Raw genomic sequence first — 24,171 nt, forward strand, 5'->3', positions numbered from 1 at the left:
TACCCATAAAAATTTGATTGTATTGGCTGAGTGAATGGCACATGGTGAAGTAGAGAATAATGATACAAGTAGATTAGCTGATAAGAGAAAGACAAAAGTAGGTCAAAGCTAGGGAGAAGATACAGAGTTTAAGAAGAGTTTAAGAGAAAAAGTTTAGCATATTTATATAATGAGGATGAAGAGCCAGAAGAAAAGGAATTGAAGATATGAGAGGGGTTAATGATAGAGCAGAATCCTATTAGAAGAGGGAAGGAGATGATTGAAAACACAGATAAAGTGATTCATCTTCAGTGGAGGGTGGGCTGCAGGGCAGACGCCTCATCCTCTGATATAAAAGGGAAGGAGGAAAAGACTGATGTAGATTAGAGTTAGTCTATTAGTGTGGAGGCAGAGAGTTGAGTTGATGCCTTCTTATGCCAATCATCTGATAGAGTAGGAAGCAAGGGATATCTGCCAGCAGTGGAGAGAGCAAGGGTGGACAGTTGGACCAAGGAGAGAGAAGATGGTTACAGAGTGGAGAGGAATGAATGAGGAATGGATGGGGAAGCTGACTCCAAGTTAAAGGACTGGCCAGCACAAAGTTCTGGCTGAAGTTGAAGACCATGGATTTTTAAGAAGCCCCATCTGCATAGTGGTATGACATTATCCTGATGTGTTATTTTTAGTAGCTGTGACAGCAGAATATTTGTGACAGCAGAAATATGTACAGGGCTGGATTTTTACAAATGATAGTATGGGTTAAAAGTTCATAATAAAAATGGGTACAGAATGAGTGAGAGGGAAGTGACACCCTCATGGTCTTTAAAGGCTTGGTGACTAGGAAGATGTCAAGAGACTAGACATCTCCGTGAGGTCAGAGACCAGAAAATCAGAATCTGAGAAAGCTGGAAGGATAGGTATTTGAGGTCAGAAAGTAGGATATTGGAATTTAAGATTTCTGATATATAGCACTCTCTGATCATCTGTCCATTACTTCATTCATCCAAAAAATGTTTTTGGGTACTTACCATCCATTCAGCAAATATTTATTGCACATTGATTGTGTGCCTGGTATTATGCTGAGTACAGGGGATAAAAACAAATTAAATCCTTTATTTATTTAAGAAATATTGATGGGTTGCCTTCTCTTTGTGGTCTCTGCCTTCAAGATAAATCCAGTCTGTGGGAACATAGATAAGTAAGTAGGTAATTATGGGTCATTGCTATAGATGCTTTCATTACAAAGAGTGCCAGGGGAATTAGGCAGAGGAGTACCCAACACAGCAGTGGGTAATGTTTAAGGAAACATACAGAAAAGGAATCGTGAAGTTGAATACTGACAGGCAGAGAAAGAGGAAGACAAAGGGTGGAAATGATATTATGGAAGAGAAAACAACATGTACAAAGTTCCTGAAGCTAGAAATCCCATAGAGTTCTTGTGGTCCTATAGGTCTCAGTGTCACAGAAGCATAGATGCAAGGGGAGGGGTGGGTATTGGGATAAGATGGTAAGAAGAAGAGACCACAGAGAAAGTCTGAGGATTTTGGATGGACTGATGCTATTGGTGTTCAAGGTTGGTAAGTCCGTCCTGGCAGTATTAGGGAAGAGCCTTATTAAATTTGAATATCTAGCATTTGAATGAAGGAGTTTTATGATCGTTTGGATAGTCTCAGATGACTGGTGCCTGATTTTTGTTGGAAAACTTTGGGGGTGTGTTCAGATTCATTTTCTCATCAGATGCTTCTGAAGCCCCTTGCTACTATCTGGTACTTGGAGGATACTAATACTTCAGTCCTATTTCTACATCAAATAAAACTTATCTTTCTTTTAGAACTGTTTCTCTCAGGAGTAATTTTGTGGCCTCTCAGAGCCTGGAGAGAATAAAGCCTCTGGGATTTTCCCTTTTGTTTTATTATGACTGAATCTGGTCTTCGTGCTCTCATAATATGCTCATTCCCCTGTTATATCTCTATCTTCCTACCTTTGACACTGGGGGACACACTGGAGTTGTGAGAAGTCAGAAGTTTTCATGCTTTTCTCCCTGTGTGCCTTTTCCTTCTATTTCTTAAGTGAAACTATTTTAACTTAAGAAAAATTGTAAGTATAATGTCCTCTTAGGATAGAATCATGAGATGCATTTAGAGGCTCAATTTTTTTTATGAGGGGTCCTCCATAAGGATTTCACCAACTAGGAACATGTTGAATATTTATTTAGAAGTTCTGAAATCATCTATAGCCACCTCTGCTCCTCAATGGTAGTTTTTTATCCAAGTGTTAAGGCTTAATGATCAGTCCTTAGAGTACTCTCGTAAACAATGATGTTATGGCTCAAATAATTGCCAAACTTTCTCTCTTTAAAGAAGACAAATAAATTTCTTTCCCTTGGCAATCATTTCTGCTGGGGTATATTACAGAATGGTTTACATTATCATGATTTTGTAATAAAGTTATCCCCAAATCAGTAACTGATGTGTCACCTGATACCATAAAAAGGTTTGAAAAGCCTGGGTCTTTTTCTTTTCAGAACTCTTAAATAATTCATACCCTGTTTTAGTTTTTCAGAAGTTTCCTGACCTTGTGGAGCTGCATAATCTCATCAGGTGTCCATTTTATTCCTAATCAGTTATAAGTGGACCAACTTGTTGCCAGGAGTGAGAGACAAACCTTTGATAATAGCTTGTTAGCTTTCTAAATGAAATGACTGGTTTGTTTTTTGATTATGGGGATTTCCAACCTCCCCCCCCCCCCTTTTCCTGTCTTGGTTATTGGGCTTCTGAAAGTCCATGTTGGCTTTTTATTACATTAGCGGTAATTGGATTACTAAGTATAATCATTCTTCCTATTTTATAGCATTTTAGTCAAATCAATTCTGTTTGCTTTTGGGGAAAGAATATAGGTAAATCAATTTTTTTTCAGAGATCTTATCAGCTCTTTTTAATTGTTCCATGTTGAAGTCTTTCCCATAAAGAGCAAATTCTTTCTGATTCTGACCCCCTCCTGTGAAGTCATATTTTGACCCCCTAGACTTCAAACTATTGACGGGAGATTTTAGCTAACTTACATTTCAAGTTTTAATGGTATTTTGTAGGAAACTTCATCCAAGTTGCCTTTCCATGCTTCTTTTTAACTTAGCTTTGTATTAAGACAAGATACATTGTAGTTAGGAGTATAGGGTGTTGGGTTAAAGTTTTGGTTCTGCTACTGACTAGCTGTATGATCAAGGTCAAGTTACTTATGCTCTCCTAAGTTTTAATTTCTTCATATATAAAATGGGGGTTCTTGGGAAGATTCAAGGAAATGATGCATGTAAAATGCTTAGCATTTGGCACAGAACAAGCAGTCAATAAATGTTAGCCATTATTATTATTACTACTACTACTACTCTGTCTTCCACTTTAAGCATTCTGGAACATTCTGTTTTATCATATCAGAACTATTTTTTGGTGTTCTAGATATACTTTCCTCTATCAAACTATATGTTTCTTTTTGTGTTGTCTCCAAGATTGATCTTATAAATTGTATATTTTATTCTTAGCAATAAAAAAATATTTCTTTCCTGGATTCTTGGATATGACTTAACTTTTATTAATCTCCTTCTAAAATGTATGTAATAGTGCTGAGAATCCAGAATATACCTCAGGAGGTCTACTAGACAAGTAATAAATATGGCACTTTATTATTCCAGTCTTATGATCGTTTTTTATGGATAGTTGTTAATCATGACCTTGAAGATTGCATTATATCTTTCCCCAAGTGTTTTGCTGCACTGTCGATGTCAAACGTATTTAATGTCAATCTGTCCTCGTAAGCATTGAATAACTTCTAAAAAGAAGCAGGTCTGTTTCTCTATGGGAACTATAGGCAGAGATTTACATTCAGACAAAAGTACTTTGGACTTCAGTACAATTTTTAATGGCAATAAAACAATATGTTTTGATGGACATATTAGGCAACATGTTGGACATGTTACAGGCAACAGTCATGTCCATAATGAAAACATTTTCTCTTTTTACAGTTGAATAGAGCTGGTTTCATGGGAATTTTTCTTTCTTGAGTTTTTGGGACTACTTTTCTGGTAATATTTTTTTCCTTTTATTTGGAACCCCCTTTAAAAAGCCCTAATCACTTTCTTTTTTAAAAATTGATGTATAATTGACATATAACGTTATATTAGTTTCAGGTGTGTAACGTAATGGCTCGATATTTGTATATGTTGCTAAATGATCACTGCAAAAAATCTTATTAACTTAGGTATTTGTTATCAGTTACAAAATTTTTTTTCTTGTGATGACAACTTTTCAGATTTACTCTCTTAGGAACTTTTAAATAAGGAATACAGTATTATTAGCTGTAGTCACTGGGCTGTACATTACACCCCCGTGACTTATTTTATAACTGGGAATTTGTACCTTTTGACCCCTTTCACCCATTTTTGTCCCACCTCTCACCCCCAACCAACTGGCAACCACCAATGAACTTGGTTTTTTTCGGATTCCATATGTGAATGACATCATATGGTATTTGTCTTTTTCTGACTTATTTCACTTAATGTAATGCCCTCAGGGTCCATCTATGTTATCTCAGATGGCAAGGTTTCATTTTTTTTTCTATGGCTGCATAATATTCATACATATGAGTTATATATTCATATATATATAATGTGTCTTGGCTATTGTAAATAATGCTGAAATGAACATGGGGGTATAGATACTTTTTCTAATTAGTGTACCAGTCACTCTCTTATAAATGGAATGCTTTTAGCAACTCAATGATTTGGCTTACTAAGTTAGGATTTTAATTTTTTTTAATTAGTTTCATTTTTTTAAATATTTGAAATTTATTGTCAAATTGGTTTCCATACAACACCCAGTGTTCATCCCAAAAGATCCCCTCTTCAATACCCATCACCCACCCTTCCCTTCCTCCCCCCCCCCCCCCATTAGCCCTCAGTTTGTTCTCATTTTTTAAGAGTCTCTTATACTTTGGCTCTCTCCCACTCTAACCTCTTTTTTTTTTTCCTTCCCCTCCCCCATGGATTCCTGTTAAGTTTCTCAGGATCCACCTAAGAGTGAAAACATATGGTATCTGTCTTTCTCTGTATGGCTTATTTCACTTAGCATCACACCCTCCAGTTCCATCCACGTTGCTACAAAGGGTCATATTTCATTCTTTCTCATTGCCACATAGTACTCCATTGTGTATATAAACCACAATTTCTTTATCCATTCATCAGGTGATGGACATTTAGGCTCTTTCCATAATTTGGCTATTAAGAACATTGGGGTACAAGTGCCCCTATGCATCAGTACTCCTGTATCCCTTGGGTAAATTCCTAGCAGTGCTACTGCTGGGTCATAGGGTAGGTCTATTTTTAATTTTTTGAGGAACCTCCACACTGTTTTCCAGAGTGGCTGCACCAATTTGCATTCCCACCAACAGTGCAAGAGGGTTCCTATTTCTCCACAGGATTTTAATTTCTAACTAGCACTAGGTTTTACCTTGAGTACTATTATAGAATTTATCTGATTTACATAAATCAAGGACTCTGTTTTAGACTTTTGTTACCTTTCATTTAAGACCTTAGTGCTTTTATTAGTCTATTTCAAATTGGGCCATGGAATCTGAGTTGGGGAGTCTAAAGTTAAAACTGATCAAGACTGAATCAGAACATTTTAAACATATTGTCTTAAAATGCATTATAGAGCATCCTTGTCTGTCATAATTTCATATATCTTTCATTCAAAACACTGAACCTAAAGAGATAAATAAAGCACTGTCATTGTGGCCAAGACACTCATTGCTTAGAGAGTGTAGACAATCACGTACACAGATCATATTGTGTGATACCTGCTAAAATAAAGAATGGTAAATGACGAGAGTTAAGTACCTAAATGTGTGGGACTTCTTTTGGGAGGATTCAGAGGTGATTTTTGAGTGAGTCTTGAAGCACAGAAAAGGATGTAAAACCCTTCAGGAAGAGGAAGTTGCATGGGAAAAACTTCAAGGCATGACAAGCACAGGTTCTCAGAGAAGGATAGGAGGTAGTTATGGGAGAACAAAAGAGTAGAGAAGGAGATAAGGCTAGAAAGTATAATCATGATCAGAATACAAAGGGCTGTGGAGGAGTTTGCACTGTAACAAGTATAGGAGGAGTCATTGAAAGGCTAGATGACTGGAGGTTGAGGAGATTAGAGACTGAGAGAAAGGGTAGGAAGCTGATTAACTCATTTCAATCAGTGGCTCCCAGTCGCTGCTGTACTTCAAAATTATCCTTGACATTTGTTAATAATACAGATGTTTGGGCACCTGGGTGGCTCACTTGGTTAAGCCTCCAACTCTTAATTTCAAGCCAGGTCATGATCTCACAGTTTGTGAGTTTGAGCACAGAGCTTGCTTGGGATTCTCTCTCCGTCTCTCGCTGCCCTCCCACCTCCACCGCACTTTCTCTCTCAAAACAAAGAAATAAACTTTAAAAAAAAATACAGACGCGCAAGCCTCATCCCTGGAGATTTTTATTAAATGGGTTCGGAGTGGGGATGGAATATCTTAATTTTTAAATAAACTCCATAGATGATATTGATCAATAGCCAGGTTGGAGAAATATCTGTGCCATGGCAGAAAGCAGGAAGTTTTAAAAAATCTCAGTTGGGTTCATGGATATGGAGAGAGAAGCTGCTAAATTCAAGTCAGAAGATGCTAGTGTCCGACTGGTTTACTGGAGCATGAACTGCTGAGGCAAATTTTGGAAATAAGTGTAGAAAGCCCAGGGCAGTTGGCTAGCCAGTTGAGATAAGGTCAAAAGTAGTGTGTGTTAATAGTAGGGCCAGTAAACCAGTGCTGCTGGTGCATTTTATAGGCTGCACACATAATCCAGAGGACGGAAACTTTTAAAGTATTGGTCCCTTCCCTTGTGTTGCATAATTTTTCCTCAGGCTGATCTCACCTGTTCTTATGCAGCCTAAAATATCTTGGTCTCCACAGTCTGTGACGCAAATGAAGGCACATTAACATTTAATGTTCAAAATATAATAGCTTTCATCTCCCTTCTGTTCAAGTAGGAATGTCTTTAAAATTTTCCACAGTTATCTGGGAGGAATCTACTTATCTTTTTCTGCTCAAGCTTCTTCCTCATTTTGATTCTGGTCTCTTCCTCATCAAGCTCCTACCTATTGTTGCCTTTTGAGGGAACCCTGCTCTGTGGGCCTATCTGTTCTCTCAGGGAGCCAAATCTGGTCTTTTGTCTATGGTATAGGGTGGAAAGGTCAATGAGCCTCTGTCCAGCCCCATAGTTGTTGTGTCCTCTGGGCTGAACTGGCACTGCTGATTCCTTGATTCTCTCATAGTGTGTTAAGACACAGCTCCTTTAACATTTCTCTTTCCATCCATTTTCTCCATTCTTCTCAGTTTGGTTGAATGAGTGAAAAAGTAGAGATGGTAATGAATAATAGATGCCATCCTATCCCCTTGATTGATTCATTCGTTCAATGATTCAAGTTATACTGAGCACCACATGTCTGTAAATTAGTTTTGAGTCTAAACAGCTAAGGTCTTTACCATGTAGGCCCTAGGAACATGGTTACCATTTAATACACCCCTTCTCACATGATGGAGTAATTGTCCTATGCAGATGGCTAAGATTCTTAACGATAAATGCCAAAAAAAAAAAAAAAATCAAGCCCTCCTTGCACAGAACAAGCAGAATTTAAAAGCCCATTTATTATTACAGATAAATTTTAATCACAACTAATGATTTTAGACCTTAATGTCAGCCATTTCCTATAAACAATAAAAATGAGTTCATTCTGATCTCAATTTAGGTCAATCTTTATTTTAGGAGAAAATGTATGATACTACAGTTTTATAATCTACACTCCCACAGGGAACTAGTTTACTCACTCAGTTTTAAATATCACTTTGATGCAAATGACTCGTGGATCCTATCTCCAGTCTTACCCTTTCTTTTGAGCTCAAGTTCCCATCTCCAAATGGAAGCTTTGAACTTAGCATGTCTTCTGCAGGGGAGACAGTACAGGTTTTTGTATCAGAGTGAAATGTATTTGAAATTTGGTAGGCAAACATCTGTCTTCTCATTTTCGGTATTTCTTTTCTTAAATTTATTAAATTGGCTGGAACTTCCAGAACAAAAATGAATAGGGGCATTGTGTCTCCTTCTGGATTTTATTGATAATTCTTTTAGTGCTTCCCTATTAGCCATAATTTTGGCTATTGGCTAAAATTAATATTTTTCTCCTGCTAAGGCAAGAGCTTTCCTAGTTTACTGAGGTTTGCCACACCCCCATCTTTACTGAGGCATAATTGGCAAATAAAATTGTAATATACTTAGAATGTATAATGTGATGATTTGATGTACATATAGAGTAGTCTCCTCTTATCTGTGGTTTTGCTTTCTGAGGAATCAGTTACCTGCAGACAACCACAGCCCAGAAGCAGATGATTCTCCTTCTGATGTATCCTCAGAAGGTCAGTAGTAGCCTAATGCTGTGTCACAGTGCCTATGACATTCAATTCACTTCATCTCATCACATAGGCATTTTATCTTCTCACATTGTCACAGGAAGAGGATGAGTACAGTACAATAAGATATTTTGAGACCACATTCACATAACTTTTATTATAATATATTGTTATAATTGTTCTATTTTATTATTAGATATTGCTAATCCCTTACTGTGCCTAATTTATAAATTAAACTTTATCATAGGTATATATGTATAAGAAAAAAATAGTATATATAGGGTTTGATATGTCTGTGGTTTCAGGCATCCATTGAGGGGCTTGGAATGTGTTCCTGTGGATAAGCAGGGACTATTGTACATTATAAAATGGTTACCACAATCAGCTTAATTAACACATTTATCGTGTCATGTAGTTACCTTTTTTTTTTCTGAGTGAGAACACAAGATATGTTTTCTTGCCAAATTTCAAGGATGCAATACACTATTATTAAGTGTAGTCACCATGCTCTATGTTAGATTTTCAGAACTTATTCATCTTATAACTGGAAGTTTGTGCCTCTTGACCGAATCCCCTCTTTCTTGCCCTTGGCAATCACCATTCTACTTACTGTTTCTATGAGTTTGACTTTTATTTTTTCAGATTACACATATACATGATACCATACAGTATTTCTCTTTGTCTGGCTCATTTCATTAGTATAATGCCCTCAAGGTCATACATGTTGCTCCAATTGGCAGAATTTTCTTATTTTCTAAGGCTGAATAATATTCCATTGTATATATGTAACACAGTTTCTTTATTTATCAATGGACACTTAGAGTGTCTTCACATCTTGGTGATAGTGAATAATGCTGCAATGAACATAGGAGTGCAGATACATCTTAAGATAATGATTTCATTTGCTTTGGATAAATACCCAGAAGTGGGATTGCTGGATTATATGATAGTTCTATTTTTAATTTTTTGAGGAACCTCCATACTGTATACCACATTGGTTGTACCAGTTCACATTCTTACCAACATTGTACAAAGGTTCCCTTTTCTCCACATCTACACCAACATTTGTTATCATTTGTCTTTTTGATAATAGACATTCTAACAGGTGTGAGATACTATCTCATGGTGGTTTTTATTTACATTTCCCTGATGATAAGTGATGTTGAGCATCATTTCATGTACCTGTTGGCCATCTGAATGTCTTTTTTGGAAAAATGTCTATTTGGGTTTTTTTTTTGTCCATTTTTAAGTTATTTGACTGGATTGATTGCTATTGAGTTTAGAGTTCCTTATGTATTTTAGATATCAAGGCCTTATTGAATATATAGATTGCAAATATTTTATCCAGTTCCATAGGTTGTCTTTTCAATTTGTTGATTGTTTCCTATGCTGTGCTGAAGGTTTTTAGCTTATTTACTTTTGTTTTTGTTGCCTATACCTCTTCTGTCAGAACCAAAAACAATTGTTGCCTAAACCAATGTCAAAGAGCTCTTCCTTTATGCTTTCTTCTAGGAGTTTGTGGTTTTCAGGTCTTATGTTTAAGTCTCTAATCCATTTTGAGTTGATTTTTGCATATAATAAGATAATGGTCCAATTTCATTCTTCAAATATGGATATCCAGTTTTCCCAATACCATTTATTAAAGAACATATTTATTAAAGAACCTAAAGAACCTTTCTTCATTGTATATACTTGGAGACTTTGTCAAAAATTAGTTGACCATATTTCTGGGCTCTCTATTTTATTCCATTGGTCTTTCTTTCCTTCTTTTCTTCTTCCTTTCTCTCTCCTTTCCTCCTTTCTCTCTCTCTCTCTCTCTCTCTCTACCATATTTTTGATTACTACAGCTTTGTTATACAGTTTGAGATCAGTTTTGTTCTTCTTGCTCAAGTCTGTGTCAGCTATTTGGATCTTTTGTCATTCTATATGAATTTTAGGATTGCCTTTTCTATTTCTGTGAAAAATGCCATTGAAATTTTCATAAAGATTGCATTGAATTTGTAGATCATTTTGTGTACTATGAATATTTCAATAATATTAATTCTTCCTACCCATGAACACGGGGAATTTTTCCATTTATTTGTGTCTTCTTCAGTTTCTTTCATCAACGTTTTATGCACAGACCTTTTTTACCTCCATGGTTAAGTTTATTGCTCTTTTCTTGTTTTTGACACTAATTTAAATGGGACTGTTTTCTTTATTCTTATTTTTATTTTTTGGATAGTTTGTTGTTAGTGTATAGAAATGCCACAGATTTTTATATGTTGATTTTGGATCTTGCAACTTTACTGAATTTGTTTATTGGTTCTAACAGTGTTTTGGTTGAGTCTTTGCAGTTTTCTCTCTATATAATCATGTCATCTGTAAACAGAGACAATTTTCTTCTTTCTTTTAGATTTAGATACTTTTTATTTCTTTTTCTTTTCTGATTGCTTTGGCTAGGATGTCCAGTAGCATGTTGAATAGGAGTGGTAAGAATGGGAACTCTTGTCTTCTTCCTGATCTTAGTGGGAATGCTTTCAACCCATTGCCATTGAGTACGATGTTAGCATAGGTTTGCCATATATGGCCTTTATTATGTTTAGGTATGATTCTTCTATATCCAGTTTGTAGAGAGGTTTTTTTTTTAATCATAAAAGGATGTTTAATTTTGTTAAATTCTTTTTCTGAATCTATTGAAATGATCATATTATTTTTATCTTTCATTTTGTTGATGTGGTTTATCACATTTACTGATTTGTATCACATTTATGTTGAGCCATCCTTGCATCCCAGAAATAAATCCTACTTCATCATGGTGTATAATCCTTTTAATGTATTGTTATATTTGGTTTACCCATATTTTGTTGAGGACTTTTGCATTTATATTCGTCAGGGATGTTGACCTGTAATTTTCTTTTGTTATAGTGTCCTTGCCAGGCTTTGTTATCAGGGGCATACTGGCTTCATAAAATCAGTTTGGAAGTGTCCCCTTCTCTTCATTTTTTTGGAATAGTTTAAGAATGATTGATATTGATTCTTTAAATTTTTCTGATTCTGGGCTTTTCTTTATTGGGAGGTTTTTGATTATTAATTCATCTCCTTACTTGTTATTGGCCTGTTCATCTTTTCTATTTCTTCATGATTCTGAGTTGGTAAGTCATATATTTCAAGTTATTGATCAATTTCTTCTAGGTTATATAATTTGTTGGTGTGTAATGTTCATAGTAATGTCTTATGGTTCTTTGTATTTCTGTGGTATCAGTTATAATGTCTCCTCTTTCATTTCTGATATTATTTGAGTCTTCTCCCTTTTTCTCTTAGTCTAGCTAAAAGTTTTTCAGTTCTGTTTATCTTTTCAAGAAACCAGCTCTTATTTTAGTTGATCTTTTCTTTATTTTTCTGGTCTCTATTTTATTTATTTCCCTTCTCATCTTTGTTATTTCCTTCCGTCTACTAATTTTAGGCTTAGCTTTTTGTTCTTTTTCTAGTTCCCTTGAAATATAAAGTCAGATTGTTTATTTCAGATCTTTCTTTTTTCTTAGTGGAAGCATTTTCTTTTTTTTTTTTTTAATTTTTTAACGTTTATTTATTTTTGGGACAGAGAGAGACAGAGCATGAGAGAGAGGGAGACACAGAATTGGAAACAGGCTCCAGGCTCTGAGCCATCAGCCCAGAGCCCGACACGGGGCTTGAACTCACGGACCGCGAGATCGTGACCTGGCTGAAGTCGGACGCTTAACCGACTGTACCACCCAGGCGCCCCTGGAAGCATTTTCTTTATAAACTTTCTTCTTAGAAGTGTTTTTGATGCATCCCATAGATTTTGGTATGTTGTGTTTCCATTTTTATTTGTCTTAAGATTTTTAAAATTTTCCTTTTTACCTCCTCTTTTTTTAAAAAAATAAACAATGAATATTAAAGAAGTTCAAAAAATTTTTTTGGTCATTGAACCTATAATCATATTTTTTCTCATTTGATTTATAGATAAATTAAATTGTATTCATATACTTTCTAATATTAAATTATCCATGTATTCCTGGGAGAGAGACAATATAATTACCATACATTATTTCTTTAATATGTTGCTAGATTCAATGTATTAGTATTTTATTTAGAATTCTTGCATTTATATTTGTAAGAAGATTGCCCTATGTTTTTACATGCAGTCACTTTTCAAGTTTTGTTATCAAGGTTATAATAATTTTGTAAAATTATTTGAGAAGCTATCTATCTTTGTCTGTAGTTACAAAATTTTTAAATAGTATAGGAGTTATCAGTTCCTTGAGATTTGAAATTTTTTAAAAATGAAATCAGTTGAGACTGACGTTGTGGGATGAATTTTTTGGATATGTTTCTCAGCTCTATCACTATCTTGCATTCAAATTTTCTGCCTCTTGAATTAGCTTGCTGATTTTGTATTTTCATCCCTAAATGGTCAGTGATGTTTTGCATCTTTTTTGTACTTATTGGCCATTTGTAGATCTTCTCTGGAGAACTGCCTGTTCAAAACTTTTGTCTGCTTTTTTTAAATGGGGTTATTTGTCTTTTTATTATTGACTTGTAACAGTTCTTTATGTATTTTGAATACAAATCACTTATCAGATACATGATTGGCAGATATTTTCTCTTTTTTTTTGAAATTTTTAATTTTGATGAAGTTTAATGTATCTACTTTTTGGTGTGTGTATGTGCGTGTGTGCGTGCATGTGTGTGTGTGTGAGTGAGTTTGCTTGTGTTGTCATATCTAAGAAACCATTGCCTAACTCAAAGCAGTGAAGATTTACTCATATGTTTTAAGAATTTTATAATTTTAGCTCTTACATTTGGGTCTGTATTTCATTTTGAGTTAATATTTGTACGTGGTGGATGTAGGGGTGCTTTATTATTCTCCATGTGGATATCTGATTGTCCTAGTACCATTTGTTGGAAAGGCTGTTTTTTCTCTATTATCCATTTAATTTTAATCTTTATGTGGATTTTTGCTTTGGACCTCAATTAAAGAGTCTTTGCCTTTTAATTTAGTTTAAAAGACAACTTTAACCCATTTACATGCATTATAGTTGTGGATATATTTAGACTTTCTTTGGAAATCTTCAGATCTTCAGATTTTTATTTTTTTGTTTTATGAATTACCTCTCAATGTGTTACCTTTTGAAATGGTGCTTACTTTACTTTCAGGCTCACCGAATAGGTGTTTTTATTTCTCCTTGCTGATAGTAAGAAACTTTCAATAATATTCATTTCATAAGTCACATATACCAGTAGTCTCATTACTTGAGAGTCACATTTCAAGTTGCATTAAGGGTAGGTGTATAGTTCATCAGTATATATAAATGATTGTGCTATGAATTAGTTAAGGACAGTGGAATTATGATGTTAGATATTCATAGGGTTTGATATGAAAATGAAATGTTTAGTATTAATATAATGATAACCATATTAGACATGTAAGTATGCCTCCATTACTTTATTTAATTTATAGCTATTTTTTACTTGGCCTTATTTAATAGCTAAAGCATTCAATGCTTGAAGCAGGTATAATTCTGAGGCTCAAAAAGCTATATATAGCAAGATAATGTTGTTTAACATTACTAGAATTCTAGAAATATAAATGCACTACAAATATTGAAATGTATTTTTCTATGTTCACACTTTATTATAGGAAGCATATTCTTTAATTGAGAAGATTGAAACAGAACAAAATGCCCTATATTCATATCAAAAATATGTGGAGAGTTCGAAAAGAAAGAAAAGCAGAATCCCTCCCCCACCTATCCTGCTATCCCGAACTCATTGTTCTGTGACATTGAAACCTGCTCCATTTATTTCAGATGTTAAGGTATGTTGCCCATTGTGATCTTTATTTCAGGCAAAGCGACACAAGTACTTTTATGACTATCATGATTGATACCTCTGTTGCTCTTAGGACTTGAATAGTCTTATTTATAAGCACTGAACACTGGGATTAGTATTGTAATGTCTTAACTACGTTTCTTCATGACCTTTCCTTCTTTATGCTATTTCCCTTTATGCTCTCTATATAGCCTTGCTATCCCCAAATGTATAGTAAGAAGAAACAGTAGAGAAGTATTTCTGTCTTAAGTATCTTTATCACCATGGCACAGTCATATGCTGACCAAGTGTGTGTTCAAGATGGAGAAGGTCTCAGATGACCTGGAATCAGACATTTGAGGAGGATAGATGTTATTCTCAGAGCCAATGATGGAGATAGGAAATTTGGAAATAGCAAATTTTGAGGTTCTTCCCAGAGTTCTTCCAAGTAAATGGGGGATTCTTTTAATATAAACATATGACAGTTCCAACCATATTATAAGTCATAAATCTTTATGTATTTATTGAAGGATGAACTCTTTCTCCCATCTCCAATGCCTTGGAACTCGGCCTAAATATGATTCTAAGTTGAGATTCAGTGTCCTCACAAGCATTTGGTTCCACCTGATTTCTATTTTAAGCATTAAATTTTCCTTTTTTTGGATGATCAACAACATTCTCTTTGATGTTGTATAAAAAATAAAGTTTTATCTTTGATTGTTTTTAGGATATTCTGCTGAACTTATATCAACTCGGTATAGTGGAAAGGGCACAGGCTTTAAAGTCAGACAGATACAGGTTTAAAATTGTAGCTCCCCTACTTTCTAGCAATATGACCTTAGGAAATCTAAATATACTTTCTGAGGTGGTGGTGATGGTGGTGGTTTTATTTGTAAAATATGTTTATTGTGAAAATTAAATGAGATAACATATAACATTCTTGGCACATTATACTTGATGTTCCACAATATCTTATATTAAACATGTATAGTAAAGTTTGCTTAAGACAGTTAATGATGGTATAGAGTGTGATTACATTATTTGATGATTTTTTCGATAAATTGTATCCAGTGAGCATTACTGAGTATCTTTTACCTGTCCAACTCTGTGCAAGATAACGGAGGTACAAAAATAATCGCAAAGTTTGATTCCATTCTTTGAGGAGCTTCAGACTAATGGGATATGGACGTCAGTGAGAAGTAATATCACCTTTATAATGCTTTATGATTAGGGAAATAGAAGTAACATTCATCTTACACCTAACTGTGCTATAATAAATGCATTATTATAATTGCTAGCATTTTGAAAGTTAAACTTTGGATTTTTTAGATCTGGTTACAAATGAGGATTCACTGATTTTGGAAATTCGGTACAGAGCTAAAACTAGATGCCTTACCAAGAGTTTTTCTTTGTTTTCTTTCTTTTTTTTTTTTTTTCAAATGTTTTGGTTCATTTAACCAAAATCTTTTTTTATGTGTTTAAAATTAGTAAATAGTCTATCTTATTACATAATGCTTAGAAATAGGAATATATAAGAATTCAATATCTGACCTGTAGTTGTGGGACCTGTCACTTAGCACATTATATGAAGTTTGTATATATTGTAAATTAGTAGAGTTGTGTGCTCTAGGAAATTATTGCTGTTACATGCTCATCAACACTAGATGGTGCTGTGGTCTTAAATAATATTTCTGATTAGAGGGTTCAGCCATCTTCTGTTTTATCAAAATCTCGTGTTAAGCATTTGTTTCATTAAAATCTGTTTTAATAGTTGAAAATGCTGATGTTATTAATAAACTTTTACTTCTAAAGTTAATGGTGATTTGTTCATGGTGTCTTTACTGTTGTGTAGATTCTAATTATACATGTTCCTTATAATTACACAAACTAAGATGTTTTCATTTGTGGAGCAAAATAAAAATATAAATCTGCTTGTAAAAATGCTTTTAGAGAGAATTTACCCTTCAAATTCTAGTTTACATAGAGAGCTTAACTTAGAGGAAATAATAATCTAAGTCATATAATATAATCTTTCTGCCTTTTTTCCCTTCTGTGTAAAATGGTACTCTTTTTTGCATGGGAAGTTAAGGAAAGTTAGTTTTTAAAATTTTTTCTGAGAATCATTTGATTTTTTTTCCCTTTCTGGCTTCAGCTTCCAAGTTCCTTCAATGCTGTCTTTGTCGTTGGAGTTCTTCCTTTGTCTAGTGTTCCTTAATTACCTGAGCAGTTTTCTTTATAGACACAGAAGTTTGGACACTTGTACCAGAAACTCTAATTCATTGAGGCTAGGCAGACTTGGGTATATGTAATGTTTAAAAATGGTTGATTCTGTGAAAACTGCATTTTAAAAAGTGATTCTGCACAGCCGGGGTTGAAAACTAGTTGTGCAGATAAGACACCATTAGGATTTTTCTGTTGACCTGGAGGAAGAGGCTAAGCTATAAGAGTCAGTTGCTTCTTAGAGACAATTATGTTTTCCCTTCTTTCCAGTTTTCCTCTCATTTAGGAGTTGAGATGTTGGAAGTGACACAGTGATGACAACCTCCCCAACCCCAACCCCAGGACAGTATGGCTCCTTTATAATGCCATTCCCTAGGTATCAACTTGCTCCCTTTTTCTCTACAGTGAGAACAGTTCATTCCAGTGAGCAATCTCCATTATTTTGACATCTTGGCAGAAGAACCATTTCTAACCACTTAATTAAAGTTCAAGTTTGATTGTTCCTGTAGAATTTGCATTTGCTTTTGGTTCCCGCATATATTTAAGAATGATCAAATACCATGTTACTATCTGATCTTGAGCAAATTATTGAACATTTTTGTGTCTCCATTTCCTGTAAAGCAAAATGACAATAGTAATCCCATTTCATACAGATGTTGCAAATATTAGAAAGTTTATGTAAATTTCCTAACAATATTTAGCATATAGGAACTGCTCAGTTCATGGTAGTTAAAATAGTCAACAATGAGTAATAGTCTTTGTAGTCTCAGGGAAACAAGCCCTATATTTGTCTTTATTATTATATTTCTTTGAGAACAAACCTAAATATATTTGTAAACTTAGATTCCATGTTTTAAAACTTGAATAGTAACATTTTCATTTGGAAAAGTATTCCTTTTGCCACATCTTTTTTGCCTTTAAAATTTTTATTTAAATTCCAGTTAGTTGACATATAGTGTGATAATAGTTTCAAGTGTACAATTTAGTGATTCAACACTTCCATACAACACCCAGTGCTCATCACAAGTGCCACATCTTGATAAAAGAAATTGAATGCCTTGTTAAACAGACTATAGATAATGGGCTCATCTTTCTCCTCTGCAGGTCTCCTGGTACTGCATTTTGGGTTGCAAAGCAGAAGGAAGCTATGGAAAAGTAAGGCTAAACAATAATCATCTCCCAAACTCAGGAGAAGCGGTATGTCAAATTAAAAAAAAAAAAACAAACTTTAAACATCAGGAAATCTTACCCAAAGACTTATTTATGACAATTGAGTGTTTTTCCCTCCTTATAATGTCATTATTTCAGTGAATTTCAGTTTAAGTGATAACTAAAATCCAACAGTGAATGCAAAAGCTTTTGTTTTTTATTACATATAAGGGTTACTTAATCATATTTTTAAAGTCACATTACTTCAATTTTCCATACATAACTTGAAATATGTTTTTGTTAACAGATACCAGCTGATGGTAAAAGCATTTTTGAAGTGAAAGGTTTAGAAACAAATGAAAAATATGTCTTTGCAATTGCTGCTTATTCTTCTAACGGGAAGCTTATTGGTGATGCCATTGGGGAGACAACTAAACCAATTCTGGTTTATCCACCTCTTTCTGCTGTTACTACTCGGATGTTCTTGACGCAGGTAAAAGAGATTCTGCTAATTTCTTGCATTTTTTTTTTTCTGTTGAGCTGTTAGTAAGTAATTTCCAATGGGAAAAAAAGTCACAGCAGATATTTTAAAGCTCCTGTAATACGTATTTTCCATTAGGGCAGGGTAGTCTCATAAAATAAGAATCATTTCTTTCCTTTTTAGTGAATTTGATTTTTATAATAGCATTTTTCCCCTGGATTACAAATGTAACACATGGTAATTTTAGAAATTTAGAAAATATTGAAATGCACAAAGAAGAAAATACATGTTAACTGTTATCCTGTCATCCAGAGTAGCAGTTCTCAACCTGGGGCAATTTTGGCCCCTAGGGGACATTTGTCAATGTCTGGAGACATTTTTGGTTGTCATAACCTAGGAGGGTGCTTCTGGCATCTGGTGGGTAGAGGCCAGGGATGCTGATAAGCACTCTAAACGTAAAGGACAGCCCTCCATAACAAAGAATTACCCAGCCCAAAATGTCAGTAGTACCAAGATTGAGAAACCCTGATCCAGAGGTATCTTTTCATTTGTGTGTGTGTGTATGCCTGTATACACTTACACACACACACATTTTTATAGAAACATATGCATACACACATATGTGTTTGAATTTATGTATATTATATAATTTTAATTATAGTATATATTATTTTATATCCTGATATTTTCATTTAATATATAATTGACCATTTTTTCATTTCATTAAGTATTCTTCCATAATATAATTAAAAAAAATTTTTTTAATGTTTATTTATTTTTGAGAGAGAAAAAGATAGAGTGTGAGTGGAGGAAGGGCAGAGAGAGAGGGAGACATAGAATCCGAAGCAGGCTCCAGGCTCTGAGCTGTCTGCACAGAGCCTGACATGGGACTCGAACTCATGAACTGTGAGATCATGACCTAAGCTGAAGTCGGATGCTTAACTGACTGAGCCACCCATGTGCCCTCATAGTATAAATTTTAACAGCTGTATTTTATAATGGTATTGCATCTTTTTTTTTTGATATTGCATCTTTTAATGATATTGCATCTTATAGATAGATCATAGTTTACTTAGTAATCTTTATTGTTGGGCAGTTAGATATTTTCCAGTCTTTTGCTAGTATAAGCAAAGCTGCCTTATACATCTTGGTATATACATCTTTATCTGCATCCACGATTGCTTTTTTGAGATGGATTCACAGAAGTGAAATGTCTGGGTTAGTAAAGACACGCAGACCTGAGTTCAGGTTCACACTAGTCATGTAATATTGAGCAAGTAACTTTCATCTGTGAAGTGGGAATAATAATAATAGTAGTTACCTCCCAGATGTATTAGGAGTATTAAATAGAATTATGCATGCCAGATGTTTAACCATAGCAATTAGCACACAGTAGGCACTAATAAATATTGTTATTGTTTTTAGTTATGAATATACTCATGAATTAACATATTTGTTGAAATGATTGCCCGTTACCAGTGAATAAGGACACTAGAAAGAGTGACTCATTGACCTAAGTCTCAAGAATCTAATTTTAAGCCTATTGTTGGCTATAGAAATGATGGCTATTTTAAATTTTATCATGTTTCTATTTTGCTATTTTTTTCTCTTAATAGTTGATTAGTATTAGAAGATAAGATCTTAGTGGTATTTTATATTATCATATTTTTCAAAGAAAATTAAATTGAGAGAATTGCTAGGATTTAGCATATCATATTGGCTCATGGTTTTCTGATGTTTTTATTTCTTTGGAATCTAATATATTTCCTAATTTGCAGTGATGGCGTTATTTCAAAGTGAGGAACTGAGTATTTTATCAAGGCCTATTTTTTCTCCAGGGAGGTTTGACTTTTGGGTTTCATTTGGCAGAACCTTCATTGAAAGTTAATAAAACCAACCCCCAGCTATTCTGTTGGAATAACAAGAAGTGCCATGAAGTAATGACCAATGTTTCATTATTGATAATGATATTTACAGTACTGTATTCATTTATGACAGTATATGAACATTCTCTCTCATAATGTTAAGTGACTGAAGCAAAATTTTCTTACTTAGTAAACTTAGTAAAACTCTTTAATTTACAGCTCGAGTTTAAGCTTTTAAGTTCCAGCAAGAAAATGTACCTTGCCTTTGGAATTGCAATCTCTTTTTCCTGACAGTGGTTAGTTTTTAGTTTCAGGATGATTCAGCTCTTTAAAAAACATTATCATATGTATTTTATAGTAAGACATAGTGACATTTTGCTAAATGCCTATGATTAACTTGGCTTGGAACATTAGGTTGTACTTTCACTCAACACTATTCTATAGACATTAATAAAGTCAGTCGAATCTTTATTAGGTTTCCCCTCAGTGTAGAAAGCTATTAATTTAGGCTATCTGGAAAATTGTTTGAGGAACCTTTATAAACGATATATTTTCTACAGATATTTTCCAATTTCCCCTTCTTTATAGCCTCATTTCTTCTTATTTTTCACCTTTAAGTCAGGAGTGACTAGATAATATGATATAAAATGTAGAAAATAAGAAACCTAATGAGGGAGGAGGACTGTAGGAATTTGGGCAAATTGCCTGGTCTCAATTTCCCAATTTCTAAAATGGATATAAGACCAAATATCTGGATTATTGAACTACTCAATCAGATAATGAGTGGGCACAATGACTTATTAAGAAAAAGAAATCGGGGATATATTTATTTAAAAACTACTATGTGCCAGGCATTTAAAAATTCATTATTTTGTTTATTACAGTAATGCAGTGAAGTGATACTATTATTTTTAAGTTTATTTATTTATTTTGGGAGAGACAGAGACAGTACAGGTAGGGAAGGGACAGAGAGAGAGAGGGAGAGAGAGAGAGAGAATCCCAGCTGTGCTGCCAGTACAGAGCCTGACTCAGGGCTTGAACTCATGAAACCTTGAGATCATGACCTGAGCAGAAACCAAGAGTCAGGCGCTTAATCGACTGAGCCACCCAGGTGCCCCACAGTGAGATGATACTATTAATTTCATTGTATAGTTTAGGAAACTGAGATGAATTTAATCCTTCCTCTGCCAATCCCATTTTATTTGAGAAAGAGTGTCTAAGGGAAGTCACGTAATTAAGTAACCCAAGGTTACTCGGGTAGCAGGTGATAAGCCTGATGCTTGAACCAGCTCATGCCTTTCTACTGTTCTGTCCAGGTCCAAGAGTCATGTACTCAACCTCTAACCTGGGCCAGGTTCTTCTAGAGCCCACATCTCTGCCATCTCTTCTCTGCTGGGTTGGTGTTGTTCAGTGGGTCTTGATGATCAGTACTGGCAGTAGATTTCAGTGTTGGGAGGTGAATGCTTTGTCAGTATCTCAGTGGTGGCAGGAGAATGAAATTCATACTTTTTTTCACTTTATATATGAATTCATCAAAACTCTTTGATAAATAGAGGTTTGCCTTTTGTCATTAATCAATTACAAATTAAAAACAATAAAGCTAGCAGGGAAAAGATAGCCATCCCATTTTTTATTTTATTTTTTTTATTTGAGAGAGAGAGAGAGAGAGAGAGAGAGAGAGAGAGAGAGAGAGAGAGAGAGAGAGAGAAAGAAAGCATGATCAGGGGAGAGGGGCAGAGGGAGAGAGAGAGAATCTTAAGCAGGCTCCATGCTCTGTGTGGAGCCCGATGCAGGGCTAGATCTCATGATCCTGGGATTATGATCTCACGATCCTGGCATCATGACCTGAACTGAAATCAAGGGTCGGATGCTCAGCTGATTCAGCCACCCAGGTGCCTCTAGTTATCCCATTTTAAAAAGCTCTTTAAGAAGTCTCGACTCTTCTTTTTCCTCTTGTTCTCTAACTGAATATTGCTTCTCTCCCTACTTCATCTGTTTATTGATGAATTATTTATTGTCTACTCTGTGCTAGGTTCTGTGCTAGATGTCATCTCTTGTTCCTTTGAACTGTCTCTTTTCTCAATCTCATTACCACAACATTAACCCATATTTAGGTAATTTTGACTTACGGTTTCAGTTAAGACTATGATTGCAAGTAAGGGAACCAGCCTGACTTAAGGAATGCAGTGAGGCCCTGGGAAGGCACTGGACCCCAGGCAGCCTCAGGCCTCATACCTTTGGTTCTCTGTATACATCGCTTCTTTTTCTCTAAAGATTGACTTTCTTTCTTTCTTTCTTTCTTTCTTTCTTTCTTTCTTTCTTTCTTAATGTTTATTTATTTTCAGAGAGACAGGGTGCAAGCAAGTATGGGGGAGGGGCAGAGAGAGAGGGAGAGAGAATCTCAAGTAGCACAGAGCCTAACTCAGGGCCCAATCCCTTAACTGTGAGGTCATGACCTGAATCCAAATCAAGAGTTGGACGCTTAACTGACTGAGCCACCCAGATGCCCCTAAAGACTGACTTTCTTTACTTCTCCATCTCTGAAGGAAAAAATGGCAGCTCCTGTATTTTTATATATCCTTCAATTTCAGGTATAAAGAGAGGCTACCTGGTTGCCTCCTAATCTGGATTCCAGATTCCTAGGAAAGAGATTCTGAGTGATCCACCAAATATAATGAATCTGATCTCTTTTTTGATGTTTGACCACTGACTGTTTTTTAAATCTCAGCCCTCTTTTTCCCTTTGGTTCCATACATAGGCAGGCTGATAGGAGGTCTATGAGCTTACCTTTGGTGCTGACAGGAAATGTAAATCTCCCAGCTGGCAGCAGCTTTCCCCATTCCTACCCCTTCCCACTCCCAAGCACTAATCAAAGCCCAGCCCATTCCTTCCCAGGCCTGCTTGTGCCTGTCCAACATTCCCTGGGAGCCCCTTGTGTGAGTAGTAAACTTTCTCTCAAATTCTTCTGGTACATGTAGTGCCATCAGCCTAGACAGCAGAGCCACACTTTGGGTGGGGGTCCATTTTGCTTTGCACAAGGTGCTATAAAGCACCCACCTTGGGTCAGGCACTCACCCTGGGCTAGTCAACTGTGTTGTAGTACAATTATTGAATGTCCTCTTCTGTGAATGTAGGAAAATTACCAGGAAAAAAAGATTTTAAATTTTGTTTAACATGTTATTATTGTGTGCTTACTCTGTGCTAGGCAATGCTCCAGGCTAGTGATTATAAACCTTGAGTGCGCATCTTGGAGTGCTTGTTAAACAGATTGTTGTGTCCTACCACCAGAGTTTTTTACTCACTAGGTCTGGGGTAGGGCCTGGAATTTTCCATTTCTAACAAGTTCTTAGGTGATGGTTATACTGACGGTCCAGGGACCATACTTTGAGAACCACTGCTCTAAGCAAAGTCAACAAAATGCTATGATAAGAGATAGGTAATAAACAACACAGTAAATAAGTAAATTATCTATGTGACAAGATAAGTTCTATGGAAAGAGAAACATAGATAAGTTCTATGGAAAGAAAAAGTGGAGTATGTTCTGAGGAATTAGAAGTGTGAGGTGAGAGAAGGGAAAGTAGTTCACAGTATCAAATAGGGTGATCAGGGAAGGCCTCATCTAGAAGGTGAGATTTAAGCAGAGACTTAAAGGAGGCAAGGGAGGGGCTCACAGGAGAAAGAAAATTCTGCAGAAGGAGCTAGAGCAAAAGCCTTATAGTTTTCAGAGTCTTACCTGCTATGTTTGATAAACAGCAAGGAGGCCATTGTGACTGGAGCAGAGAGACCCATGGAGAATAAAAGAATTGGTTAGAGAGGTAAAAGGTAAGTAGATGGGTGGGTGAGCAGAAAAAGACTTCTAGGCCACTGTAAGAACTTTGGCTTTTAAAGTATGGAAAAAGCCCAAATGTCCATCAGCTGATGAATGGACACACACACACACACACACACACACACACACCGACACACCGGAATATTACTCGGTGATCAAAAAGAATGAAATCTTGCCATTTGCAACAACGTGGATAGAACTAGAGTGTATTATGTTAAGTGAAATAAGTCAGTCAGAGAAAGATAAATATCCTATGATTCCACTCATGTGGAATTTAAGATACAAAACAAGTGAACATATGGGAAGGGAAGCAAAAATAATATAACAACAGAGAGGAAGACAAACCATACGAGACCCTT

General features: G+C 35.2%; 1 protein-coding gene across 3 annotated transcripts in view; it reads left to right on the forward strand.

Moving 5' to 3' along the window:
- CFAP54 (cilia and flagella associated protein 54) overlaps window positions 1-24,171 on the forward strand; it is a 301,918-nt gene that overhangs the window by 76,048 nt on the left and 201,699 nt on the right. For all 3 annotated transcript variants that reach the window (XM_047868490.1, XM_047868491.1, XM_047868492.1), the window contains exons 20-22: window positions 14,099-14,275; window positions 17,593-17,685; window positions 17,945-18,130. In XM_047868490.1, coding sequence (XP_047724446.1) covers window positions 14,099-14,275; window positions 17,593-17,685; window positions 17,945-18,130 — 456 coding nt within the window. The remainder of the gene's footprint in view (window positions 1-14,098; window positions 14,276-17,592; window positions 17,686-17,944; window positions 18,131-24,171) is intronic.

This window comes from Prionailurus viverrinus, chromosome B4, assembly GCF_022837055.1.
Source record: "Prionailurus viverrinus isolate Anna chromosome B4, UM_Priviv_1.0, whole genome shotgun sequence".
Classification (NCBI taxonomy): Eukaryota; Metazoa; Chordata; class Mammalia; order Carnivora; family Felidae; genus Prionailurus; species Prionailurus viverrinus.